At 54.1% G+C, this 27,984-nt stretch overlaps 1 protein-coding gene across 2 annotated transcripts; it reads right to left on the bottom strand.

Annotated features, from left to right (window-relative positions):
• Window positions 1-15: 15 nt before the first annotated feature.
• TRAF7 (TNF receptor associated factor 7) lies at window positions 16-27,984 on the bottom strand. Of its 2 annotated transcripts, none has more exons than XM_063414755.1 (21): window positions 27,831-27,984; window positions 18,387-18,505; window positions 18,132-18,189; window positions 17,009-17,100; window positions 12,860-12,976; window positions 11,495-11,587; window positions 9,854-9,887; window positions 8,379-8,562; window positions 7,616-7,750; window positions 7,083-7,300; window positions 6,844-6,917; window positions 6,322-6,370; window positions 6,061-6,188; window positions 4,874-4,956; window positions 4,441-4,480; window positions 4,068-4,184; window positions 2,902-3,024; window positions 2,062-2,181; window positions 1,574-1,705; window positions 1,292-1,411; window positions 16-750 (listed from the first exon to the last, which is right to left on the bottom strand). In XM_063414755.1, exons 2-21 carry the CDS (start codon window positions 18,465-18,467, stop codon window positions 736-738), a joined length of 2,013 nt encoding a protein of 670 aa, XP_063270825.1. In that variant the 5' UTR covers window positions 18,468-18,505; window positions 27,831-27,984; the 3' UTR covers window positions 16-735. The 2 variants fall into 2 exon arrangements, with proteins under 2 accessions (XP_063270825.1, XP_063270826.1); XM_063414756.1 differs by lacking the exon at window positions 27,831-27,984 and adding an exon at window positions 24,876-25,015.

Genomic DNA, 27,984 nt, shown 5'->3' with positions numbered 1-27,984 from the left:
ACACCGGGCAGGAACAACGCTTTCTGCTTTTATTGTCAATGAAGAAATAATCAAATCTATATTACAATCTTAAAAACAGTAGAAAATGTGAGTAAAAATGCAACAGAGGCTTTTTGTCTTTAATGTGGAGACCATTATTACAGGGTGGTGAACAATGGGCTTGTGGAACTTGATTTGAGAACTAGCTGTGGCATAAAAATCGTACCTGGCTACTCAAGGAAACACCTCTTCCCAGACGGATCGGCCCGGTGCCTTGGCAGTAAAATTAAATATTAGAGAGAGAAAGGGGTCAGGAGCCCACCCAAGGTACAGCCTAAAGCTCAGTCCTGCCACGGACAGGGGCCCGGCCCAGGTGTCCCCACCAGGACAGGCAGATCTGTCCAGCCCTGGTGCTGGCCATGGGCTGCGCTCCCCAGGCCCCAGAATTACCCCAGCCCCAGCCTGGGGGTGTCCCCAGCTGGGGGGACACAGGCAGAGGAGGACACTGGCACTGGCACAGCTTCCTCTTTTCCAATGATCTGGGCAGATCTGAGGGAACACGTGGAGCGTCCGTGGGGCAGAGCTGTCCGGAGCCGCCAGCCGGGGTCCCGGGGGAGCCGGCCCGGGGCAGCAGCAGCAGGCAGTGGTTGGTGCAGGAGGAGCTGCAGCAGTCGTTTCAGTGGCGTGGTCACCCACAGGCCGATGGAGGGGAGAGTTTTTGGTCTTTCAGTGTGCAGGACTCGTGTGACGCTCTCGTTAGCACGTCCAGACCTGCGGACAGACAACGGCGGCGCAGGCAGTGACTCCTGGGCAGCCCCGTGGGCTTCTCCTCAGCCCCCATGGAGCTTCCCTCTGGGCTGCCAGCATCCCCAACACTGTCAGGAGGGAAACCTCCCACCCGTGGAGAGCCATATCCTTGTTTCAAAGAATCCCAGAATCGTTAAGGTTGGAAATTATCTCTAACATCATCGAACCCAGCCTGTGACTGATCCCTCCCTACCTTCTCACCCAGCCCAGAGCACTGAGTGTCACATCAAGTCACTTACTGGACACCTCCAGAGATGAGGACGCCACCACCTCCCTGGACAGCCTTTTCCTTAGCAACCCCTCCATGCAGAAATTCTTCCTGATGTCCAACCTGAACCTACCCTGGCCCAGCTGGAGGTTATGTCCTCTTGCCTGGTCACTTGTTCCCTGGGAGCAGAGCTCAACCCTCACCTGTCACTTTGACCAGGGCTCCTAACTCATTTCCTGCCATAATTCCAGCACTGGACGAACCCAGACCACGCAGGAGGAGCCTGAGCAAACCCACCTTTACAGTGCTGTCCACGGCGCCGGAGAAGAGGCGGCCGCGGGACACGGCCAGGGCGGTGACGCTGCCCTGGTGGCGCAGCAGGGTCTGGGTGCAGATCATGTTGTCCATGCTCCACACCTGCGGGGACACAGGGACCGTGAGCACAGCCCGGGGCACCGGGAGGGATGGGGATGCTGCGCGTCCCGGGTGACACACAGAGGTGACACACGGAGGTGACACACGGAGGTGACACGCAGGGCTGGGACTGTCCCGGAGGCTGGCCCAGCCCTGCAGCCGTACCCTGAGCGAGCGGTCGTAGGAGGCGCTGAAGACTTTGGTTTGATCGGGCGTGGAGATGACGGCCAGGGCGTAGACTGTCCCCACGTGCCCGGTCAGCGTGCGCACCTGCTCCTTGGTCTCGATGTCCCACACCTGCAGGGGAGGGGACGGCACTGGGCTGAGCCACCGAGCTCCCCTCGGAGAGGTGTTTCCACCTCCACACACGCCCTGCAGGGTGGGTGCTGTGCCCGAGGGATGGGCAGAGGGAGGTGCTGTGCCCGAGGGATGGGCAGAGGGAGGTGCTGTGCCCGAGGGATGGGCAGAGGGAGGTGCTGTGCCCGAGGGACGGGCAGAGGGAGGTGCTGTGCCCGAGGGATGGGCAGAGGGAGGTGCTGTGCCCAAGGGACAGACAGAGCCAGGTGCTGTGCCCAAGGGACAGGCAGAGGGAGGTGCCATCCCCACACCCTGCCCCACTCCCAAGCCACGCAGCCCGTGGCACTGAGCCGTACATGGATGAGGTTCTCGTAGGTGCCGCACACGATGTGGTGGTTGGTCACGGCGATGGAGTACACGCTGCCTCCCGACGTCTGCAGCACGTGCACACACTCCAGGTTCCGGATGTCCCAGATCTGAGGGAGAGCGTGCACAGGCAGGATGAGACCCTTCTCCAGAGGGGAGGTCCCCTGCAGCCATTCTGCCATGCACAGAGTCAGCCTGGCTCGTTATGTGCCCAGATCACACCTCTACAGACAAACCTATCCAGCTGGGAATGTTCAGCACTGAAGAACAAATCCCTGTTATCTTATTTAGCTGCCCAACTTTAAATATCCACACTGGAAACGTTGTGTGGAGACTTCACACCCTTTGTGTGGCTGCACACATGTGCAGACAGAGCCCAGTCCTTGATAGCACTAAAACCCAACGAGACAAATTAGCAGAGATTCATTAACACTGAGAAGGGCAACTTCCAATTCTCCTGTGTCCCCCAGATGCTCAGAGGTGAACTATTCATCAAAACCTGAGGCAGCACAGAGGAGGGAGGGCACTGGGAACCCTCACACGGATTTCTGGTGGCTCTGCAGCCAGACAGTGACCTTCCCCCGTTATCAGCAGCAGTGTCAGTGCAGATAAGGCTGTGGCAGCCGCGAGGCGCCACGGCTGAGGCCCCAGTTTATCCCAGTGAGCGTCCCCAGCAGCCCCCAAGGCCCAGCCTGCGGAGATTGAATCAGCACAGGAAAGTCCCGTGTGTCAGCAGTGCTCTCACATCCCAGCAGCTGCCTCTGGTGCTGCAGAGCACAGAGGGGAACAGGGAGAGGTGGCTCAGGGTGCCACCAGTGCCAGGGCCCCACCTTGATGGTCTGGTAAGATCCACTGTAGAGATAATTCTGGGAAGCCACCAGCGCTCGAACCCAGTGGTTGAGACCTGTCAGCTCCTTCTTCAGCTTGAGCTCAGTACCCACAATATCCCACACCTGTGGAAAGCAGGGACACACACACAGAGGAATCTCAGTGGGGCTGGGCAGGACACGGACAGCAGTGCCCACCCTCCCTGCTCTCCCTGCCCAAGGCCCTCACAGCTCCTGGGGGGATCCTTGTGCCAGCTCTCCTGCCTGACAGGAATTGCCTGATCCCACTGACTCGCCAATAAAATGCAGTAACTGCTGAGGAAGCACATTCCCTGAGGGAGCCAGCCTGGAGCCTGCATTATTGCTGGCAGAGACCCTTCCCTAGCAGAGCCACGGGCTGCAAAACCTCAACCACAGCTGCAGCAAGGAACTGCCCTGCGCTTCCACTCCCACAAAGTTCCTCTCCCACCCCTGGCACACAGGGACTGGCAGATCTCACTGCCCCCATTCTGAGCCTGCTTGGCTCATGGGCAGGAAGTGGCCAGGGATGACAAACCCAAAAGGCCCCAAATTCTCCTTGTGCTGTGTGGCTGCTCCAGCCTTGAGCCCTCTCCAGAGCTGAACCACTCCAGGCCCCAGATAAAGAAAAGAGCAGAGTCCTCTTACAGATGGACGGGCCCATAAGCTGCCTCACCAGGAGCTGGAAGCAGAACCATGGGAATCTAGCCAAGGCTTTAAAGGGCAGCCTGAAAAGCTGTTCCTGATTTCTGCATGTTTTAGGTAGGGAATGCAGACTCAAGATCCTTTGGAGGCAGTTTCAAAACAGGCAGCCTGAATCTCCAGCCATTTCTGGAGCCCAGACACAATTCCCAATGGTCTGGCCAGCTCTGTTGGGGGCCTGAGGACACACACGCTCAGGAACTGCCAGGATCCTCCAGCTGCAGCCTCAGGTTTACAGAGCTGGAAGAAATACAGTGTTTTTGCAGCCAGAGAACAGCTTTCCCCTGGGCACAGAGCATGGGCTAAACCTCTGCAGTGCTGGCTGCTCTGTGGCTCAGATGACCTTAGCAACAAGGTCAAAATGCCACTTCCTTCCTCTTTGGACACTTCTGCCTAAGAGTTTGTACCCCTGGTCCCCAAGCAGCCCCAGAGCAGCCCTGGAGCTGCACCTTGATGGCTTTGAGGGAGCCACTGAAGAGCATGTTGTGTGAGGAGACCAAAGTGCAAACAGGATTGTCGTGCGCTCGGATCGTGTTCACCTTCTGCAGGGTTTGAATATCCCAGACCTGCAAATGAGAATCATGGAATGGTTTGGGTGGGAAAAGATCAAGTCCAGCACTGTCAAGCCCACCAAAGCAGAGCACCCATGAGGGGCCAGGCAGGCCACCCTGCCCCAGCTCAGAGCACCAGCCCAGGCAGGAGCAGGGAGAGGGAAATCCAGCCCACAGGAAAGCCCCAAGCCCAAGCCTGAGTGGATGCAGCACTGGAGGGTTACCAGTCCCCCAGCCCTGGCAGAGCAGGCTGGGGGTGCCCCGTACTCACAATGATGGTGCAGTCAGCAGAGCCACTGTACAGCTTGTTCCTGCAATGACACCGGGACACAAAGTGGGGTCACCGAGGGACACTGCCACCTGCAGGGCCCCCCCAGTTCGTCCCCAGGCACTGGGGGGACAAGAGCTGCAGCCCCATGGCCTCGCTGGGCCCAGGCTGTGCACACCCACCCCAGAGCAGGCCAGTTCCTGTGGGAGGCCAGGCTGCCCTTGGAGCAGGCAGCCAAACACCCCGCTGGTGACCAGGGCAGGAAACCAGGACACGGGGAGACCAGAGACACGCTCTTTGTCCATTTTTCCAGAGCACAGAGGAAAGATGTGCCTCTCATGCCTAATTTGGCACGTGCAGGACAAGGATGGGAAATGCTCAGGGGCCCCAGGGCTGTCCCCACTCGCCCCAGGGACAGGTGCCCCTCCTTACTCACCCCTGGATGCAGAGAGCCAGCACAATTCCATCGTGACCCTCCAGGGTCTTTTGGCACTTGTACGTGGTACAGGTATCCCACACCTAACAGAAAACACAAGGCAGAGGCTGGAGCCCGGGCAGGATGTCAGCAGCCAGAGGAGGAAACAGGCTGGCACCTGGGCACTGCCTGGCACCTGGGCACTGCCTGGCACCTGGGCACTGCCTGGCACCTGGGCACTGCCTGCTGGCCCCCAGCCTGGACACTTGGCTAGCAAGGGAATGAATGGACTGCAGAGGGTGAAGCTAATGAGACACAGGCCAGCAGCAGGAATCAGCTGCTCCAGCTCTGCCTCCCTTAGCCCAGGACAACACAACACACAGAGACAAAGGAGCAGTTCTCAGGCTCCTGCTTTAGCACTTCTCACCCTAAACCAGGGCTCCAGTGGCACAGCACAGCCTCCTCTGCCACTGCAAAGGCTTTTCCCCTGAGCACACGCTGCTCTCTCAAGAGGAACGTGGGAATGCAGTGCCCAGAGCAGCCAGGACAGGGGAGAAATCTGCTTTATTTCCCTAAAATACAGCAATATCCATTTCCTTCCACGTGGCTCTAAAACCAAGGAAACTAAACCAAAGCTCTGCTCCTGGCAGGGTTAGTCGTGGCAGCCCATGGGGTCCCCAGCCTGGCCAGCAGCCACCAGCAGCCACCAGTAGCCACTAGCAGCCCCCAGCAGCCACCAGCAGCCCCCAGCAGCCACCATGGTGACACTGGGAGGGGCTGCTGAGGCTGCACCGGGGCAGTGCTGTCAGTTTGAGTTACTGAAAACAGGACAAAGGAAAACAAACATGCCATAAAACAGGGAAAGGACACACTGGATCAGGGACAAATGTTTTGTTCTAAGATGACTTTTTAACACAAAGGAACAGAATCAGAAGCTGAAATAGTCCTAAATACCCTAAGTGCCATATAAAGCAAAACCAGCAGCTGCAGGAATGAGATTCTAATCAGGGCTTTGCAAAGATCTCTGTTTGCCTCTCAATTTCACTAGCACATAATGTTTCCTTGCAGAGAATTTTGTCCAGCTATAACCACAATGAATCATTCGATTCTTTGGAGGAAACTTTAGGAAGTGACTTCCATCCCACAAATGAACTCAGCTTCTGTTCCATGTGCAAATGCTGAAGGTGCATGGAAGAGGAAGCTCTTACCTTAATGGTTTTGTCTGAGGAGCCACTGAAGAGCAAGTCTCCTATGGAGTACACACACAAGCACCACACGGGGCCCTGGTGGCCCACAAAGGTCCCCTTGCACTTGAAGATCTGCTGAGGATCATAGGCTGCAGAAAGGAGAGCCAGGTGAGGGAGGGAGAGCAGTGCTGCTGCTCTGCACAGCTGTGAGAGCACCCAGGGGGGCTCCCTGGGCATCCCCCACAGCCAGCCCGAGGCAATGGGGACCACGGGGACACTCACATCCAAGGATGCCCATGTTGAGCCGAGCATTGATGTGGGAGAGCTCATCCTGAAAAACACAACAAGCTGTGTGAGCTGTGGAGCCACCCAGGCCAGCCTGCCCTGGATGTGGCTTTAGGACTGTCCCCTCCACTGCTACAACCCCTCTTGTCTTCTTGACCCCACAGGGCCCTTCCTCAGCACCAGACTCATCCTCTGAGCAGAGGTCTCTGCTCTACTCTGTGACTGTCACATCCCTCTGGCACCTCCCTCCAGAGCCCACAGGGCTCTGACAGCACCTCAGACCTGCACTGAACTCTTCAGTATTCAGAGAGGCCCAGAAATACCTCTCAGAATACACTGTCCTCCCTCTGCAATTCACCAGACTGCTCGGATCTGCTTGTGTCCCTGCTTTCTGCAGGCAGGGAGGAGGGGACAATGCCCCTGTAAAAAGAGCAGAAGGCTCTCCCCAAAGCCTCCCCCCACTGCAGGAGAAGCCCAGCCAGGAGCAGAGCCAGGTAACTCCACCCAGGGCAGACTCACGTTCAGCATGGAGGCGTCCCTGCGGAATTCCATCAGGTCCTCGCTCAGCTTGCTCTGGTTCTCGTCCAGCACATCTGCGAGAGAGGGACAGGCCCACAGTCACTGCAGAGCCACTGCTGGCATCCCAGGGAGAGGCAGAGGGCCCCAGTGCCACCCAACACTGCTGCAGTCAGCAGGGAAAGCAACCCTGTAATGCACCTCCCAAAGAGCTGCCCTGCCCTGGTCTGGAGCACACTCACCGAACTTCAGCTCCAGGTTCTTCTCCAGCTGGTCGATTTTCTCGGAGAGTTTGCCCAGCATGGAGCGCAGGAAGGCGATCTCCTGGTCCTTCTGGGCCATGGCCACCTGCATCTCGTGGAAGCGATCGTCCGTCTGCTGCAGGAACTCCTTCAGACCCTCGAACTTGCACGTCTCCAGGTGGGTCTCGTAGGTGTCCTGGTTCCCTATGAACGTGCACCTGAAGGGAAGGCAGGTGCTGGCTGCAGCAGGGCTCACATGGAGATTCCTTGCTCAGCTGGGAGCCCCAAGGCCCGTGTGGGTCCCCAGCTGTCCTGCTCCTTCTCGCCAGGCACCAGGACCTGCCTGTCCCCACCCAGAGGCTCTGGGGCTGCCTCCTGCAGTCCCTGTAACCCCAGCTCAGCCTCAGGCCAGCACACAGCACTGGGGAGAGCTGCTCAGAGGCCTCGGGGCCACTCCAGGGCTGCAGCAGCCAAAAAGCAGCTCAGTAATGAGCTCAGTGCAGCTCCCATGCCCAAAAGCATCAGCTCCTTACCCGTATTTGGAGTGGGGACACTTGATGTGCTCACACTCCTTCAGGTGAGCCTCCAGGTTCATTTTGAGGAGGGGAGGGCAGCTGGGGTTGTTGGGGCAGCGCACGGGTCTGTAATCACAGCTGCTCTCATGATCCCTGTGCACAGAGAGAGGCAAAAAAAGCAGGGAAAATCAGCAACAAGCAAAAATTAATGGGAACAACACAGATCATCAGCAGAGGAGCAAACCAGAGGCTGCCAGATGATCCAAAGCCTCCTGCTCTGAGACTGCAACTCCAGCTTTAAATTCTCATTTGGACAGAAAATTGAGAGTAATAATAGACCACATTTTCACAGGGCACATCTACTTCTGCAGCTGAGCCTTCAGGCAGCCATCAACAACAGGCAATGGACAGGGAAAACAGAGAGGGAGATAAACTTCAAATTCACAGGATATAACCAAGATAATTCCCCTTACAAAAAGAATCCCAAGTTCTCTACTTGACCACAGCCATGGAGTTTCATCCCAGATGTGAGTATGGGATGAGATGTGAGGTGGCTGCTCCCACAATGCACCCCCTGTCCCAGTGCTGGCACTCAGGGAGCAGAAAACAGCGTCCTCCCCCTGCCACCAGCCCCTCTGCCTCCAGCTGCACTGTCCCCTGAAGCCACCCTGCCCACGGCCCTGGCACGGCCAAACACAGCAGCGCTGGCAGGAGCCGCAGGGCAGCCCAGGCTGGCACTGCCCCGTCCCTGGAGGGGCTGCAGGCTGGGACAAGCACTCACTTCCTGGCACTCAGCTTGATGGTGAAGGGGCAGCCGCGGGGGTCCACCTCGAAGGCGGTGGGCTTGCTGCTGGCGGCGGGCCGGCAGCCGTACTTGCAGTGGATGAAGAGCTCCCCGATCTGCTCGGCCACCGCGATGTTGTTCACCACCACCGTCAGCTTGGCGTTGTCCACGGGGCACTTCTCTGCCAAGGGAGGGGAGGACGGCACGGTCACTGAGGGCTGAGACAGGGCATGAGCATTTCCAAGAGCCCCTGTGTGGAAATTGTGTTTTTCTGCCTTCCCTGGGCAAGTCAGCCAACTCCCGGGTGAGTGGCCATGGGAAGAGCCAGGAATATTCACCCAAGATCTGCAGGACATTACCTTTGGCTTGTCCTGGGGCTTGGCAAAGTTACAGTTTATGTTAATCCATAATGGTTTGAGGGAGCTGCTGATGAATAAAGCCCACACTGATCCAGGCTACCTTGTGCTGGCTGAAGGGTGAATGTTCACAGGCAGTGAGCACAATCCACCACACGCCCCAGCCATAACCTGCTCCTCACCCAGGCCTGGGCTCTGCCAGCAACCACTAAAACCCAGAATCCTTTAGGTTGGAAAAAACCTCCAAAATCACTGAGTCCAAGCCTTGCACCGATCACCACCTTATCAACTGAGCTCTGCCACATCCAGTTGTTTATGGAGCACTCCAGGCATGGGAAATGCAACTGCAAAGCTTTTTGCTACAGATCTGTGGGTTGGGGTTGATACAGCAGAGCACAGTAAGGGGATTAACATGCAAAGCAGAGGGACCTCTTGCATATGGAACATAAAAATCTTAAAGCAGAAAGAGCTGCTGCTTTGCAGGACTCCCCAGGGAGCCTCCTCAGGGCTCGCTGCTCTGGTAATGCCAATGGCTTGGCTCTGTGCTGAACAACAGCTTGCCAAGAGGGACACGGGCTCGTGCCAAAAAAAGTCTTTTTTTGCAGCCAGAGTCCAGCCTAAGCAGGAGCCGGTTAGCCCAGGCCAGCAGCCAGGGGCCTGGGCTCTCCCAGGGTTCTGGAAGAGCTGGGTGAGCTAAAGCAGCTCAGTGGGGCTCAGTCAGGGGCCAGAGCCCTGGCACTGAGGGGATGGGGGAGAAGGGGTTGATGCCAAACGTGGCCCCTGGTTCTTTATCCAGGCAGCCACAGAAAGCTTTCAGTTTGAATTCAGTGGGTCAACTCTGGGCGAGACATGTATTATCCTGGGATTATCCACTGCATTTTCCAGGATCTGAGAACATCCTGTGCCCAGGACCAGGGCCCAGCCCTCCCTGCAGTGCCCATGCTCCAGACTGTACCATCAGCCCCCAGCCCCTCACTGCTGCAGTGGCACATCTGACTGACAGCTTGTTTTAAGCCCCTTGGACATTTTTCTGCAGGTTTCTTTTTAGGTGAAAGCAAGTAAACCAGAAAATCACAGTGTTTTGGCTGCATCACACAAGAACAGTTTTGTACTCACCAGATGTTAAGGCACATCTCCTGCAAAACGTGTGCTGTGGAGACAGAGAGGAACAGCAGCGTCAGCGTAAAACGAGAGCAGGCAAATTATTCCCTGTGGCTACTGATGGGAAAGGTGGGAGATACCAAAGACGTGGCTCAGGAGCTGTTCTGCCTGTTTTAGCTCAGCACCACAGGGCAAAGCCCAGCTGCTTGCTCAGGCAGCTCAGGGTGAAGCACAGGTCCTGCTCCCAAGAGCACTGAGCAGTTTGGAGCTTTGATGCTCTCCCCATTCAGGATCAGGCCATGATCGTGGTGAAGCCAAAGCCAGGGGCATGTTCTGATATTCGCAGGATCACAATCCTGGAGTGGTTTGGGTTGGAAGGGATCTTAGAGACCATCGATTTCCAACTCCCTGCCATGGGCAGGGACACCTCCCACCAGACCAGGGCTCAGAGCTGCATCCAGCCTGCTCCTGCACACATCCAAGTCTTTTCTAGCCTCCACATCCACTGTAGCCCATGTCATGCCTCTCATTCCCCTGAAGCCCTGGAGGGAGGGGGAATCCTGGCCTCTCCCTGTCCTTGCCCATCACACCCAGCCCTCTGGAGCGCTCCTAAGGCAGCAGAAGCTGCCCCGTCCTGCTACCAGGCAGATGGAACAGCTGGTTTGTAAGCCCATTAAATGCTCTGTAAATTTGAGCACTTTAAATAGCTCCCCTCTCCATTCTGACACTTTAACTTGACAAAGTAGCAAACACAATCTAACACACTAATGAACATAAAGGCTGCAGCATTTCACTGGTCCTGATCGTGCCCTGTGCATTCCCTGGAGCCTCCTCAGCCACATTCCCCAGCCACGGAGGCAGCTCTTGGCAGGGCTGTGAGCCCCCTCTGGAGCTGTTATCTGCTGCCCTGCTCCTGTGGCCTTTTCCTGCCCAGCACAGCTGCACCGAGCTCCCTCCAGGGCTGCCAGAGCAGGACTGCAGATGAAGCCAGCCTGCTTCCTGCACTGGGGGTTTTTCCACATTAACCAGTAAATCCCAGTGTCTCTGTGCAGAGCTGCTTACTGGAATGGTGCAGCCAAACTGCACCAGCTTCCAGCACTTTTGGGGAACAGCACCCTCACTGCAATAAACAATCCTGAGCTCTGCTGCTGCTGCTACAGCCCCATCCTGGAGATCAGAAGCACGTCAGAAGCATTAGGGCCATCTCAAAGCCATCTTTCTTCACAAGCAGCACAGAAGCAGGAATAATATACAGCTTCTATTAAATCCCAGTAAAATGGAATACAGAAGAATATTCATAATACCCCGTGCCCTTCATTTGAGGAGCTCAAATCCCTTTGCAAGCATTAACTAAATGAAGCTTCAAGCCATTCTTGTTTTATAAGCAACACTTCCTCACAACTGAAGCAGAGCCATTCCTGGGGTGCCAGGAGCTCCTGCAGAGCCCTCCAAGAGGAGTTTTCAACCCCATGGAAGCCACAACAAGGAGTCTGAAGATGGCCAGGACAGGGTTGCTGACAGCACAGCTCTCCTGGGAAAACCCACCCCATTTTAAGCAAGCCCTAGTTTTGCTTGACAGTCCCCAGGGAGAGACAGAGGGGACAGCCCAGGCTTGGCTCTGGCTCACACAGGATTTTTGGGAGAGCCCTGCCTTACCCCGCAGGTTGTGATGACGGGATCCTTAAACACACTGCAGCACAGCTGGCAGCACAGCTTCACGGACGGCTGCTCTGCAAACACCAGGGGCTCCTGCAGGGCACACACAGGGACACAGACAGCGTGGGTTAGTCCAAACCAAGAGCCTGCAGCTCTGCAGAAGGAGAAACACAATCCCCCAGTGGTGAGCCTCAGGGAGCCTGGGGCACAGCGAGGGTTTCATCATCTCAACATAAAATTCTGTCTGGATCTGCTGAGTTCCAATAGGGGAAAAATGAACTTGGGAATGGTTGGAGACCCTCAGCTCATCACAAACTGGGGGCACCAGCATCTGACAGGATCAGCACCTGACAGCAAAGTGCACAGACCAGCTTCTGTGCCAATGATTCCAGTCACCAGAACTGCATGAGCTGCACTGGCTGGAACTTTGTCCTTGGTTGGCATAGATTTGTCAAAATTGTACTAAGCCTGAGCTTAACAGCAATTTTAAAGGAGCCTGCACTCTTGTGCTTTTGAAGCATTCTGAGAGAAGGGCTCCTTCACTCCTTAGGAAGCAGAAATGACATTGTTTCTGCTGCAACGGGCCCATCTCTCCAGTTTTGTTTACCAACTAGGACAGCCAGCACAGGGCTCCAAGCACATCCTCCCAGAGCACCACGACCCTCCAGGGCTCCAAGCACGTCCTCCAGGAGCACCATTGCTCTCCATGCTCACATTTCAGAGCATTTCCAATCAATCTCTACAGTTCACTCTGTCTTTTCATCCTGTGCTGCTCTCAGAAATGCAAATACAGCCCCCTGGATTCCTAAACATGAAACACACTCTTATCCCAGATCAGTGGCAGAACTCAGCCTGACCTTTAATTCATCCAGCTTGGGGTTGGTAACTGTGCCACAAGCTAAACTCAGTTAAAAGTACCCTCCCCCAGCATGCAGATAATTCCTTGCACCCTCCCAGGGCTTACAATCAAGTCTGTGGGGTGCCACGCAGCTCTGAATGGGGATGGGGCTTCAAATCCATGGGGAATTGAATTTCTCTCACTGCCTGGGGCCAGACTGCCAGCCTGAGCCTTGCAACCCGCCCTGCTCTGCTGCAGGGCCAGGACTTTGCAAAGACTTACAGTTTTTCTGGGAAGCAGAAAAGCCTCACCATTGTCCTCACTTTCCAGGCAGGGAAAAGGTACATGAGGAAGCAAAGTCAGTGGTGGAAACAAAGTTAAAAGTTTGACTTTGAAGCTTGGAGTCTGAGCCAGGCACCCACAAAATCTGCCCCTGAGAGCTCTTTGTACTCACAACAGTCCACTAAGTAACTCTTTGGACACTGAGCTTCCTAACCCTGCTCCTTCAGACAATCCCAAATACCTACTGGCTCCTCCTCTTCCTCATGGAGTGAGAACGTGGAGCGCAAGGACATGTTGGACTCGGAGTGCAGGGAGCGGACGGAGATGGCGGAGTCGGAGCGCCGCGGGGTGCTGATCGGAGGCTGCGGGCACAGAGCAGCTCTGTCAGCGCAAACAAGCCCCAAACCCAGGAAAAGCCTTCAGGTTCAGTTTTCCCCCTCCACAACACTGAGCTGCTCCACTCCCAGCTGCACTGAGCGGCCCTGCTGCTGTGTGCCCTTCCCTGCACCGTGCCCAGAGACAGGAATCACTCGGGTTTAACTCCCTAAGCCAGGCTGACATCGAAATTCCAAGCACTGCAATTTCTCCAAGGTGCATTCCCTGCACACTTACCGTGCACACCCGCAAAGCAACGGTCTGGAAGAATTAATCCTTCATGGAAAGCTCTGTAAATCTCCCCCAGAGACTGCTCCAGCTCCTGCAATGTCTCTAATCTCTGCAGCAGCACTTGTTGTTGCACTCACTATCTAACTTCTGCCAAATTTCTGTGCGTAAGTGTGGAGACTTCCTTCTATTGAATTCTGTGTGAGCCCGGCTCTGCCACTTCCTGCTCGGGAGGGGAGAGCGCAGCGGACACCGCTCGCACCAATCCAGAGATCCTCTGCCCAGGGTGGCCTGGGATTGGCTTTGAGGGGGGCTGCTGCAGGAATATTAACCAGCAGCACGTCTCCCGGGTGGAACACCAGCCACCAGCACGTAGCCAAGGTGCCACTCGGTGTCAAAGTGCCACTGGAGACTGCAGGCCATGGGAGACTGGATCTCAGGATTCAGTGCAAGTGGGAGTGCAGCCACTGTGGGGTTACTCTGCAAGAGATGCTGCTGGTGGGCTGGAGAAGGTGCAGAGAGGACGAATAAAGGTCTTCAATGAGCAGAATGGATGCTTTGACAAATGGAAGAATGAAGCCAGAGGCTTCAGACACTTCAGCCAAGGCATGATGCATGTGCCACACTCTCCAAGGCCTGGCTGCAGCCTCTGTCAGTCTCTGGTGCTGAGGAGTGTTGGCTGCAAGGAGCTCTGGAGATCCCTGGCTGCCCACTGGAAAAGGGACTCTCCCTGGCCCTGGCCCAGGCCCAGCACTGCCCAGGGAACAGGGAAAGCTGCACGAGTTCCTGTCCTGCAGCTCATGAGAAAAACACCTTTCCTCGTGTTCCATCTGAGCTTTGGGAGCTGCATTCTGTGCCTGCCCTGGGTGAAAGTGGGTGACATCACACCCAAGCACAAAGGCAATGCAGGAGGGCAGTGGGGCTGGCAGGAAATTCAGCAATGAAAGCTGCAAGATGAGGTTCAGAGGCTGCTGCCCTCCCCAGAGACAAAGCATGCTGCAGTCCCAGTGCAGCCTGGCTGGGCTGCAGGAGAGCAGCACACCAGGATCCTGCTGCTTCCTCACACTGCTCTGCTGCTTCATTTTTATGATCCTGGGCTCCAAGGAACTCAGAAATGCTGCATCTGCTTAGAAGCCAAAGCATAAATGTCTTTCCCTTAAAGACAGCATATTTATTGACTAAATACATAAACCTTAAGGAGGAATGGTTATAATGAGGTAAATCCATTTTATGTGTATCCATTCATTTTATTATTTTCCTCCACAAGTAGCAGAAATTTCTAAAATAACCAGAATGACTGTGCATAGTTCCCACTCTGGAGGTGAAAGGGGGTGAGAGCAGCACAGGCAGGCTCTGCAGGGAGGCAGATTTGTCACCAGCAACACCCAGTGAGCATCACCAACAGCGAAGGGGGACTGCAGCACTCCCAGGAGCAGGGCTGTGAGACACTGAAGGTTTGTGTAAGCCTGTGGGCTCAGCCCCCTGTGTCCTGCTTTGGATAACGCTGGTGTTAACTGCACAGCAGAGAATGGGATGTGCTGAGAAGGATCCCTCACTCCCCCTGGGCTGTGGGAACAACACAGAATGGCAGAGGGTGTGCAGAGGGCAGTTCCAGACCCTCTGGGTATCTGCAGCCTTGGCTTTGCCAAGAAAACAAGGATAAAACTCAAGAGACCTCATTTCTGCACTAAACATCAGGCACACCTTCAAACAGCCCAAGGATGGAGCACTCAAACATCTGATGGAAGATGGAGAGTTTTTTGCTGGCAATTCAATCTGGCTCAGAGGTGAAGCTCCCTGTAAAGACTTTGGACAGCCAGGCAGCCTCCATCCATAGCATCCAATTGTTCCAATATTCACCTGCAACCTTTAGCTGCAGTTCCCATCACCTCAGGAACAGGAGCAGCTCCAGGTGGAGGCTCCAGCTCCAGGCAGGCACAGCAAGGTGGGAACTTGAGGCACTGTGTCACTGAGAGCAGCTGCTCAGTAATCCCTGCCCTGCACACAGAACTCACTGCTCTGCCTCTGTTTCATTAACAGCAGCTTCACAGGGAAAGAAAAGGGGTGGTGGAGGTCACAGGAGGGCTCTGACTCATCTCCAACTGTCTCTCTGATGGCTGAGAAGCCCTTGGCAGCTTCTGGAGGAGAGAAAACTTGGTGATGAGGAAGGGAAATCCCAGATTATTTCTTGACAAAGCAAATGAAGCTTCCTAAGAGGGTTAGTGAGTCTGCCTGGAGCAGCAGGCAGAGCTGGACCGAGGAGGTTCTGGTTTGTCAGCACCTTACACTGCTTCCTGAACCACTCATTAATCCTCTCACTATTTTTGCTAAAGAATATTTAGCACTCCAGGGAAAGTGGGCTGAGACTGTCCAAGAGGATTGAAGCTGGCTCCCAGCAGAGATCTCCCCCACTCTTGGCTGCACACCCCAGTTCGTGCCAGTGGGGTTTTCAAAGGAGTCAGGGATTTTCTTTATCAGACCTGGCTAAGTGAAATATTCACAGCATCCCCTCCTCTGGAAAATCCTCCCCCCTGCCCTGTGAGAGCTGCCCAGCTCATAAAAAGGGCACTGTGAGCCCAGCACTCAGCCCACAGTGCTGACAGCCAGGGGTGGCCTGAACACTGCCCAGCTCTGGGGTCAGTGGTGGGCTGGAGAGCTGCACTTGCCAAGGACACCAGGCACATTTTCAAAGGACTTGTTAGAAAAAAGCCCAACAACAAACAAAACCCCCACGGGCTCACATAAAACACAGCAAGATCTCTGAGCAACAGAAGGAACTTTATAGGATGCTGACAATAAAATTCTTTGCAATCTGGTGTCAAATTTATTTTCAGAAGTGCTGCAGCTCCACACTGTTGCTGACCCCAGCCACCAACTCCAGCAGCAATGATCCATTTACGCCTGGCTTGGAAATTGGGTCTTGTAACCTGACTAAGTCTACAAGTACTTAATTTGAAGTTTGCTACTAACGTGTTTAGATCTGAACAGAGCTTGTGATTGTGAGAAGTGGCTGGAGCACCAGGGACAAGAGGAGATCCAGCCTTGGAGCTGTCCATCCTTTCATCAAGGTTTGCTTTGCTGTTGGTGCTCTTGATTTAATTGATTTAGCTGATTTAATTTCTCTCCAAGCAGCTAACCCTGGAGCCTGTTGAATCACTAAATTCCCCAAAAGGAACTTACTCAGAAGTGAGTGAGAAAACTGGATACAAAATTGGGAATTGCTTTACCACCAAGATACTGGGAGACACGGGAAGGGTTTGTGTGGGAAGCCCAGCACAGCCTGTAGTGTCCAGCACGCCACTCTGCAGGTTCCAGACCTGCTCCCTGTGGTCAGAGGCCCCATCTGGAGGTGGGAATAGGAATGGATTCTACGGCCATAGCTGCAGAGCCAGCTGGGATCCATCCAACACGGAGAGTGCCTGGCCCCAGGCACAGCCCAGCCGTCCCTGGCAGGAGCTGTTTCCTCCCCAGCTCCCTGCTGTCCCAGGGCCAGCTAAACCCTCACAAGGAGGCTCTGGGATTTGTAGTCCCCAGGCTTTACACCCACATAACAATTTCAGGCAGTGTGAAAAGCAGCAGCAGCTCCAGCCCAAAGCCCCAGGTGAGAAGGAGCTGCTTCCCCACAGCACCAACCTCAGGAACAGCCAGGAATGCTGAGCCTGCTGCTGCCTCTGGGGCTCATATAACACAGAGAATGATGAGGGAGACACAGGAGTCCAGAGGGGCTCCAGACACCTCCCATTTCACTTCTGATCAGCTAAGCCAGCCAGGAGGGTCCTGACAACACCTACCATGCCATCGTCCTCGTCCCGAGGGGAGTAGGTGAGGGTGCTGGAGGAGGACGGGGTCCGACGGTGCTGCTTGAAAGTGTTGGTCCCGTCAGCTTTAAAGGGAGTTAAAAAAGAAAAACAAGCATTTAGGCTCCTCAGAAACACTTCCAAGCTATGGGACAGCCTCTGTAAGTGTTCCTTAGAAAAGGAAAAGACCAGGGATTCTCCAATGCTGGATGTATCAGCACAGGTAGAACAACCCTGATCTCTGAGAGCCTGCCCAGAAAAGAGCACAGAAAATATTCTGTCAGTCCACAGGTTAAGAATACTATTAAAAGGAAACTTTATACTCCCATATATCTCAGTCACAAATAAAAATTGCCTGAATCCAGGGAGGTCTGGATATCCCTGAGGCACAGGGGAGCTATGCTAAATTAAATATGAAATATTTGTATAGAGATCATGTAACTGACTCTTATATGTATAAAAGTCTGAATGTAAATATTCTGGAGTCCAAAACCATCCAGAGTCCAGGACAAATGTAATCCAAACATTTTTTTCAGGCAGATGTTCATTTCCTTATCAAAATCAGTGTCAAGTCCTTTTGTTTCTATTAAAGGAACAATACTTGTATTCCAAAATGAAACCAGGCCTTTTCCTAAATTCACCCACATGCCAGGGTTCAGGCTCCCCTCACCTGCTGAGGTCTGAGGAGCGAGGCACGGGACTGTAAATGAGCAGGGACATTTGCATCCCCTCCTGCCTGAGCTAAAAATGGCCACGGGGTTTTTACCAAAGCTCCAGAGTGACTCACAGTCAGGCACAGAAAGAAGATGGAAATTTTCAGCATTGGTGATGACTGTAACAGGGATCAATAAGATTTGGTGCTGAGCTCAGGATGAAACCCTGTTGTACTACTCTGTTTTCAGCAAGGGCTTCCCAGTGGTACTGCTCAGTCTGCCTGAGGAGAGGAAACTCCTGTGCCTGCTTGTTTCCATCATGCCAGGACACTTGGGCTGCACAACACCAAACCCAGTCCCTCAACACCCGGTTTATGACCAGAGAGATTCTCCAGACATCTTTATGATCTGTAAAACAACAACAACCACCCTGGGATCACACACAGGACACGTGAAATACTCACCCTTTGTGATGGTGGTCACAGCAGAGAAGGCTGGTCCAAAAGTTGTTTCCATTCTTGTCTGAAATATTGAAAAAATGAATATCAGGGCATTGAAAACCTTCAGACTTTGCCTGAGCTGGTGAAATACTGCATACACAGCTTTTATCTGTGAATAGTGAGATTTTAAGTGGCAAGAGAACACCCTATTTCCAAAGAAAGGATGAGCACACAGGAGGCAGCCCTGTCCCCTGCCTGTGGCACCAGCAGTGGCCTTACCCCGTTAGTGTTTTCAGAAGTAGTGATGTTCGTTGTGCCACTGGAGAAACGATTGTAGCGAGCGTTCTTGTTTGAGCTCATAATCTAGGCCAGCATCTGTTAGTCATGGGAAGCTTGCTCTGTGGAAGAGGAAGGACACAAAGGGAGTTAGGCTCGTTGTGGGTATTTCCCTGGGCTCAGAGAACGCTCTCCTGCAGCACAAAGCACAAGTGTTTACCTAAACCTGGATTTTCAGAAGCAAGAGGTGAAGACAAAGTCAGATTCCTTCAAATTGTTCCTGGGTAAGTGTTCAGCATTTTTTAAATATATGATTATCTTTTAATAAGAGCCTCATTTCTCTCCCTCCACTGTTTCATTAGGCTCAAGTTCGCAAAGTCAAGAATTCCACAACAATAATCTGCAGAAACACATGGACTTTGCTTTCTTTAACCTCTGCTGAAACCTGATACTGCCTCAGGGCACAATTCTGCTGCTGTCCCAGCAAATCTGACAAGATGCTCTCAGTCTCCTTCAGAGGCAGGACACCCTCAGGAAGGAGCTGCAGCTCCTCTGCCATCACACAGAGGTACCCGTGGCTCAGGCAGGAGTTTCCCTCAGAGAGTACAAAGCTCAGCCTGGCACTGGGCAGAGGAAGTGTCTCAGGTGTTTCTAGCAATTGGTTTTCCCTTATCTGGGAGTGACAAGTCCTAAATGTCCGAGCTCTTTATAAAAACACCGCTGTGATTTCCACACTTTACAGAAAGGGAAACTGAGGCTGAGAGAGACACAGGCTCCCAGCAGGCAGCTGTGACCTGGGATTTGTGCAGGGATTCCCACCTCCCTGGAGAGCCCTGGCACACGGGGCTGGCCACATCCTGCACACGCTTTTTGAACACTGCAAAGGCCCTGCCCAGGCCTGACACAGCATCCCTGCAGCTCTGGGTCCAGCAGCTGTCAGGCAGCCAGGGACAGAGCAGCAGAACCCTGAGCAGAACCCTGAGCAGAACCCTGAGCAGAACCCTGAGCAGAAGAACCCTGAGCAGGGGGTTGCTGCTCAGCTCTAAACCCTCACAAACAACTGAAACGGTCAAAAATCATAAAAAAACCCAAAATTCTGAAGAAAAAACAAACAAACAGAAACCCTGAAACCAAACCCGAAACCATCTGAAAAGCAGGGATCTGGATAATGTTTTCCACACACGTGACAGCGCTGTCCTGGCTGCTTGCAAATGCCAGATCCCTGAGGAGATGCTGAGCACAGAGTCTGGAGCTGTCTCAGAAGCAGCAGGAATGAAGCAGAGATGTGCTGCAGCATCAGGGAGACCTGCAGAGTTTAAAGCTGGGCTCCAGCAAGCCAGAAGTCTGGCTTTGGCCATTGGATCCTTTTATTCCTGTTCCTGAGGGCAGAGAGAGCAGAGGGAACCGGAGGGTGGGAGGTGGGAGAGGGCAGACAAAGGGTTTGGGCCACTGGCACAGGAGATCTGAACCCCACTGACTCAGCCTCTCTCCCTCTGCAGCCTTGGAGGAGCCACTGGAGCTCTCGGCTTCCTCCCAGCAAAAATCTCCCCCTTCTGCACGAGCCTGAAGATTCCCCTCTTCAACTACAAAGCCTGAAGATGAGAGGTCTCCAGCTGGGGTCTCCAGATGATGCAGTGCTCATAAATTAAGCAAAGCAAGCACTTCCACGAGTGATGGCACGAACTGCTGCATTCCCTGGGATTTCCCATCTCAAGGCTGCATTATCTCACGTCCAATAACATGTGTATCCCTAAAATTCCCCTCTCCACAGGTTCCCTACTTCTAGCAGTACAGCTGGGCTCACCATTCTCCTCTGGAAAAGGGATTCAGCACTCTGCTCCTCCCATTATTGGGTAGAAACAGAGAAATATTCAAATTTCCAGGAATACAAATCCATGCAACACCTACTCACACACCCTTGATCCTGCACTACTCAAAGGCAGGAGCAGAGATTTGCTCCCACTCCATCAGCCATGTCAGTTAAGGTTAAGGGAACCTTGCATATCAAATATTCCTCTTGGGGTTTAGGGAAAACAGTCCTTGCCATCTGGAAAGAGAAAACCCACCCTGATGTAGGATGGTGGGCTGTCTAGAGACTCAGGCAGAGCTTCATTCCCTCTCATTTTCAGACTCAGGCAGAGCTTCATTCCCTCTCATTTTCAGGGTATGTATCACCTTCAGATGGAACAGATGGAGACTCAAGCAATGGGAAACACTCAGAGACAGGGAAAACAAAAATGGGGATAAACTGACAATGTGAGGAGTTCTGTGATACCATTAAAGGCTGGATCAGATGTGCCACAAGCAGTAACTGCAGCCACTGGAGCCACTGCAGTGACCCTTCAATCCCAGCCTGGGAACCTCCAATAAACCCAAAGTGGAGAAGGGAATGTGAAATACAGGGATTTTCCACTCACTGTTTATAAGCTTGACCTGTGCCTGCAGCTTGGCTGAGCAAGGTACCTGCAGCAGCAGCAGGGAGCAGAGACCAGAGGAATGTGAGCAATGGAAAAAATGTGGAGCGGAATTTCAGCCAGGCTGCACAACACCAGCTGCCACAGCAACATCTGATTCCAGCCCAAACCTCTGCAGCCACCACAGACAGGACCATTTCAGGAGAGCAGATGCCTCTCCAGAGCACTGTCTGTCTGACAAGCTCCTCACACCTTCCTCTCCATCTGAGAACCTTTTCCAACTGATATCAAAGAATTTAAAAGGAGGCAGAAAAGAGCTGATGGTGTCAACACTGATACCAGATTTCTACAGCACTTGCAAAAATCTCTGCCAGATCTCTGCACCTTTTCTTGGCCTCTGAACCCTGCCAGCTGCACTGTCCTGTGCTCCCAGGCCTGGAGGATGAGTGTCCCTCTTGGGAGCCCAGCCTGTGAGTCACATTCTCCTTGCCTGGACTAATTTTTTTACATTTTTTGAACATGCAACATCAGTGGTTTTTACAGTAAACAAAGAGGGGGCAAAACCTCCCCTGGAAAAAGGAGTCTGTAGGGACCCAATATTCAGTAAATCCCACAGCTGATCATAACCAGATGTGAGGGGGGGCAGGGATAGGTTTCAGCATTTGCACATCACAGGGATCAACTTGAGGCTTTTGAGACTCAGTGAGAAGAAAAGCCTTGAAATCCTACTGTAGTAATCCAGGCAAGAGAAAACCCAACCACCAGTAGCTGCAGAGGCAGCTGCAGGGGGAAGCAGTGCTCCTTCTCCCACTGCTGAGGGGAGATCCAAGAGATCAGCCACACATCGCCCCGGGACTGCACCTCAGAGCTGGCAGGACAATCAGGACCAGTGGCCTGGCTAATCCCCCTCTCTGCCCACTGAGGCTCTCCCCGAGGTTGTTCACCCCCAAGGAAACTGCTGGGCTGGCAAATTGTCCCACAGCAGGAGTGCTGCCAGTGGCAAAGGCAGGCAGGGGTGATCCTGCCCTGCCTGGAGCAGCCTCTGGCTGACGTGAACTTCCTTATCTCACAGCTTGGTGAACTTCCTTATCTCACAGCTTGGGTATTTATGGCGTAAGACACGAGCTTCTGTTCCTCTTACCACACTGCCACGCTCACAACAAGAAGGGTTACACATCCTTGAGAGCATTGGCACATCCCCAGGGAAACACTCTGACAAAAGCACTGACAGCTCAGTGGGACAAGGGCAAGACACGAGGTGCCAAGGGCACAGGGTGTTTACGGGCTAATTAACTATTCTGTGCCCATCAGCACCTCAGTGCACCTCGTCAGGGTGACAAGGACTGTCAGCATCTGGTCTGACCTGTACAGAACAGGCTGTAAGAATGCAGAGCTGCAGCAGATCCCTGAGACGGGGATCTCGATGGGCACCTCTCGATGGGCACCTCTCGATGGGCACCTCTCGATGGGCACCAGATGAGAAGCACACAGAGGAACCCTCTGGTCACCCCCCAGCTCAGGGGACACCAGGGCTCCCAGGCACCACTGCTGACTCAGCTTGTCCAGCCCCTGGCTGAGATGGTGAATAAAAGCCAGCAGTGAAATCACCACATTGCAGGTGACACTCAGCTCTTCCCAGCAGTCAATACCAGCTGGTGGGGAAGAACTTACAGAAAAACCCACAAAACTAAGGAGACAAAGAGCTTGTAGACGAGCTAAAATCTAAAAGACCTGAGCCAGCAGGACATTTCTTACACTCTTTAGATGTCAGTCAGTGCAGGAAGGACATAAAACATGAACAGAAGCTCAGCCTTACTGACAGGACATGGCACCTCCACCCGATGAATCTGTGGAACAGTCTTTTTACTGTTTATAAGTTTTTCTTGTAAGTCACACCAGCTCTTCTGAGAGTCTTACAGTGAGACCATAACTGTACTGAGCTGCCATCAATAAAAATAAAAGGGATATTTTTAATTGCTGCTGTTTTTACCAGTGCTTGCGCTGACTGCAGGACTGAGAGAGGACATTCAACAGCTGTTAGAACACTGCCATGCCTTTGAACAAATGGAGTTCAGAAAGGAAAAGCATTTCATATGATGCTTTTCCTAAAGGATAATGAAGCCTTGAGAGAGAAGAACATTTGCAATACTTCATGTTAAAACCTGAAGCTGGAGTGTTCAAATGTTCCCACAGCTGGATCAAAAGTAGTTGCTCTGGTGAAATGAAGCACCTCAATTTTCCCAGAAAAATAAAATTAAATTAGAAGTTAGAACAGAGGCCAACATTCAGTGCTGTTCCACGACATAAAAGCTACATTTGAAGCTTTACTTCCATTTCAGGTAACCTGGGAGGATCCACCTACAACACCATTTTTGTTATGCAGCCCAGGTCTTAACAGTTCTGACCCTGCAACCAAAATTGTCCTGTGTGGGCTCAGCACCTCCTCAGCCACTGCTGGGCAGGAACGGGCACATTCACAGCTCTGCCACACAAGGACCTCAATCAAAAGGTGCTTTAAAAGTTGGCCCTGCCACTGCAGAGCTGTGTGCTGTGCCTCTCACAGCTGTGCTCTTCCACATCCTCCCTCAAAGAACAGACCCCTTCTGAGACCATCCCATTGTCAAATGGTGGATTTGGTGAAAGAAAAAGAATAAAACCCCAGCCAAGCCCTGAAACCAACAATGTCCTCCTCCTCCATGGCAGAAATCTCAGTCCTGCTGCAGTTCCTCAGGAGGGAATGGCCAACTCTGTGCAAGGCAGATCCTGATGAAAAATATCACACTGGGAACAGTCACCCTCACCACTCACAGCACGACTGGTGCTCCTCAGACGTGTCTGACAGAGAGAACAAATGGCCCCACGGGTCCTGTGGGCTGGCTCAGCTCGGCTCTTGGTCTCCCTGCTGCAAATCTGACAGATAGAGGGGCTTGCAACTCAAGTGAAAACCCCTGCAGACATGGCAGGGCAGCAGCAAAGACTGGGGGATGGAGAAACTTGGCCTCTGTTCCTCTAAGGAAGCCAGAGGAATGTTTGTCTCACCTGGATTCTGCTCTCCTGGAGTCCTGCTAGACCCAAAGCAATCAAAGCTCCTCTCTCTCTCCTTTATTCCCTGATTCCTGTGCCATGGCTGAGGCCTTTTCCAACTGCTTTGCCTCATGGTTGGCTGCACTGCATCCTTGGGAAAGCTGTAACCACCCCATCACGCCATGGGATTCTTCCAGATGAAAGTCATAGGAAACCTGAGCCCATAGCCATGACTCAAAAAGCACAAAGTATCACTTCCACCCCCTGTTCCCCCCAGCATCCCCCAAAGCTTTGACACCTCATGACACACTCTCTTCTCTGCCCTTTGGATGCAACTAGAACACTTCAAGGATCCAGCTGAAATGCATCATCTTCAGAAAAAGCAAAAACCATCCAGCAAATTCCAGTCACCCGCTCTTCTTTTGTACAGTGTCCTTGGGCTTGGCCACTGAGAACAAGCGGGAGGCACCCACAGACACCAACACTCATCGATGAAATTAGTGATCTCGGGAGAAACAGCACCAAATCCCTGATTCCAAAAGGAATCAGGGGATGTGGACACTTCCACCATGGCAAATCTACTGACAGCTTTGAGCCAGAAGCAGCACTCAGTGTCCCACAACCCCCAAACATCACGGATGAAACGCTCCTGAGGGTGACTCAGAATTCCAGGGCCGGCAGCGGGACACTGCCTCTCACAAACTTCTGTGCTCACAACTCTGCCTAAGGAATACCGAGGATTTCCCACTTCTGAAACACCAGAACAACCTCAGGACACACTTGCTGGGTTGCTGCAGTCAAGCTTTCCACGCCCTTGCAAAGGTCACTCTGAAGGATCATGAAATCAGCCTAACAGAGCTCCAGCTGCTGGGCAGGCCGCAGGTACCCCCTTCCAAACTGGTGCCGGATCCAGGTACCTCCTGCTCTCCACCGAGGGATGGAAACAGTTCCTCCCTCACTGCTGGAGGGGAGCAGCTTCCCCGGGAATGCTGCCGACAGCCTGACACCCGGCACCCGGAGCAAACACCTCTCCTTTCCAGGGGAGGACACTCACCCCTGGCCATCCTGGAGCGGCAGAGCCCGGCAAGATGCCACCACCATGCCCAGCTCCTGAGCTGTGGACAGGCTCTTCCCCGGCCAAAGCGCCTCTTCCGCTACGTGTGTGCGTGTGTGGATCGCTCCCGGTGATGTAAACACAAAGGCATGCGGAGCAGTGGGCGATATGTAAATCCAGCTGGAAAATCCCACAGCTCAGCCAATCTCCACGCTGCCTCCCAGCTTTGCCCCGGCTGCTCCGGGTTCAGTTTAGTGCAGGAAAAACAACCCCTCTCCCAGTACACATGCATTTATTCCCCTGATCGGAGAAAGCTCCAGAGACAGAAAAGTCCTTCGCCTGCTTTAAGGGGAGTTTAAGTCTCTCACTCTCTTTTACAGTTCCCAAACTATTCAGAATTCTGAATAACAAACAGCAACACGCTCTTTGCCTGGAGAGACAAACAGAGAAATCCAGCTAACTAAGAACAGCCACAAAAAGGCAGAGCTGGGGAGCAGAACTCACCCAAAACACAGACACTGATGGTGCTGGGGGACTCCTGCTGCCAGGACATCCCTCCCACAGCTGAGGCTCTCCCAAACACAGGCACTGCCCTGCCCAGCCCCAGGACACCTCGTTAAAAGCAGGAAGGTGACTCTGAAGCTCCAAGCTTGGGCTGTGCTCAAGGTAAAGCAGGAGCAGCCTGGATGGGTGATTTGGGTGCTGCTGCCTTAGCTTTGCTGCTCCCAAAGAAGGGTGACAAGTACCCCTGTGCACAACCAGCTGCCTCTTTCCTTGTCCAGCTGTCCCTACAGCCCCTGATCCAACCCACGGGCACAGGGACGTGCTGGTGTGTGCCTCACCATGCCCGTGGCAAAGGGGCACAGGCAGGGAAGGGACAGCAAAGGGAATAGAAACAGGGAGGGAAGAGTTCCACCAGACTGAACACGGCCACGTAATCCGAGTACTGAAACCCAGGAAGGATTTTCCCTCTAATGCACTGCTCCTGGCACACCTGGGCTTGGCTGAGATAACCCAGGAGACAGGTACAGTCACGCTCCAGGAAATCCCATGCTCAGGGCCAGCAGCGCTTGGAAGGTCCCTGGGAATGCTCAGCCCTCGAGGTGACCGATGGCTGAACCCCACTGAGGCTGCAAAGTGTTCAGCAGTGCCCAGGAGCACCCACGGGTGCAGGGCAGAGCTGGCACCAGCTCCCTGCTCTGCAGCCATCCAGAGCCTGCAGGGCTCCCCGGGGCTCCAGCTCACCCCGGGATTGTGGAGCCCCGGGGAAGGGAAGGGCTGACTTCAGGCAGGGGACACAAACTTCATGTGATGTTCACACATGGCTCTAGGCCATCAGAGGCTGTGCTGCCACAGGAGGGCTCACCCTGGCATCCCTCAGGTCAGAGAACCAAACCACCCGAAAACTACGGACTAGGTGTTTTTTCCTTCCTTGAGTTCAACCAATATGAAGACCCCTGTTTGGGTGTTAGCAGGGAAGGCACCAGCATCTCCTGACTGGAAACACCACTGTGGCTCAGGCTTCCCACTCCCACAGGGTACAATGTCCCCTCCCTCAGGCAGTGTCACCTGCACACAAACCAAACCCCAGCGCTGGAGCTTTCTGCCTGATCCTTTCCCTGCTCCAGACAGGGGACCCCAGGACCTGGAGGGAATCCAGCAGACTGCAGACAATACCTGCTCCTGCAGCTTCCTGCATGATTTTAAGAATTTTCCTCATCAGGGGAGGTGCAGGCTGGACATCAGGAGGAATTTCTTCATGGAAGGGGTTGTCAGGAATTGGAAGGGGCTGCCCAGGGAAGGTTAGAGTGCCCACCCCTGGAGGTGTCCAAGGAATGCCTGGACATGGCACTCAGGGCTCTGGGCTGGGATCAGGCACAGGGTGGACTCAGTGGTCTTGGAGATCTTTTCCAATCTAAACAATTCTGGGATTCTGTGATCTCACACTACTTTCACTATCAAGGGCTTTCCGGAACCATCCTTCATCCCCAAGCCCTCTCCTGCATCCTCACTGTGGCTGGAAGCTCAAACCACTGGCAGACAAAACCCTCGAGGCCAAAACGCAGCAGCAGTTCAGGAGGAACCCAACTGCTCCTGCAGGCTGAAAACACATCCCCGGGGGGGAAACGCACCGGGAGGCAAAATTAGAGTGCTGCGATGGAAACAAAGGCAGAGCAACGCTGCCAAAGTGGAAAAAACAACTGCTAGGGCACAGCTCTTAGCACAGCTACACGCTGGCAGGGACAGCAGCCCGGACCTGGTTATGGACACACCAAACGCAGCTCTTGCAGCGCTCACCAGCCCCGGCAGCACAGGGCCGCTGTCTCTGACCCCAGCAGAGCTCAAAAGGAAGCTGAACCCAAGGGATCCGACAGGAGCAAAAGCTTTGAGACTGTCACCGGGACAGAGCCCAGGAGCTCGCTTGAAACGAGGAGAGAACGGCACAATCCGCAATCCACAGCCTGATCCACACCTGCAAATGTTCTGGGGCAGCTATGGAGAGGTACCCCCAGATATCCCACATTTTATATACTGTGAACCCAAGGCCCAGGGAAATGAGGTTACTGGGAGGGCAGGAAAGAACCGGCAGCAACACGTGCTGCGGTCAGACAAGGAATGGGGCAGAAAACCACAAAACTCGGCAGAAAAAGCCAAAGCTAAGCAGAGTCTGCGACGAGACTCAGCGAACACACCGGGAGGGCAGCGGGGGCGGTGAGCGAGACCTGGGCGGAATTCACCGGGGACGGACCAGCGCAGACAATGGTCGAGCTCCTCCGAGCGCCCCAACAGAGCCGCTGGCACCCCCGGACACAGCGGGCGGTGGGCACGGGGCAGCCCCGGAGCCTCCGCCGGCACCTCCCCGGCCCGCGGCCCAGCGCCCCCGGCCCGGCCCGGTCCCTTCCCTCACGGAGCCGCCCGGCGCGACCCGCCCGGCTCCCCCCGGCCCGCCCGTACCTCCCAGCGGCGGCGGCGGCCGCAGCGCCGGTGCCCGGTCCCGGCACATCGCGCCCGGGCCTGCTCCCCGCTGCCGTCCGGCCCGGAAGAGCTCCGCCCAACACTCCTCGGGACTTGTAGTCCCGTGCGCCGCTTCCTGCCCGCGCCCTCGAGC

The sequence above is a fragment of the Prinia subflava genome, chromosome 17 (assembly GCF_021018805.1).
Source record: "Prinia subflava isolate CZ2003 ecotype Zambia chromosome 17, Cam_Psub_1.2, whole genome shotgun sequence".
NCBI lineage: Eukaryota > Metazoa > Chordata > Aves > Passeriformes > Cisticolidae > Prinia > Prinia subflava.
Note: the sequence above shows the minus strand (reverse complement) of the source record. Positions and strands in the feature narration are given on the sequence as shown.

Bases quoted from the DNA above. Each gene is read 5' to 3' on its own strand.
- TRAF7 (XM_063414755.1), bottom strand. From the start codon at position 18,467: ATGAGCTCAAACAAGAACGCTCGCTACAATCGTTTCTCCAGTGGCACA. The intron at 7,751-8,378 runs GTGAGTGCTTGT...CTCTGTGCACAG, and splicing joins ATCAAGCTGAGTGCCAGGAA to GGATCATGAGAGCAGCTGTG. The intron at 1,412-1,573 runs GTACGGCTGCAG...GTGTCCCCGCAG, and splicing joins CCTACGACCGCTCGCTCAGG to GTGTGGAGCATGGACAACAT.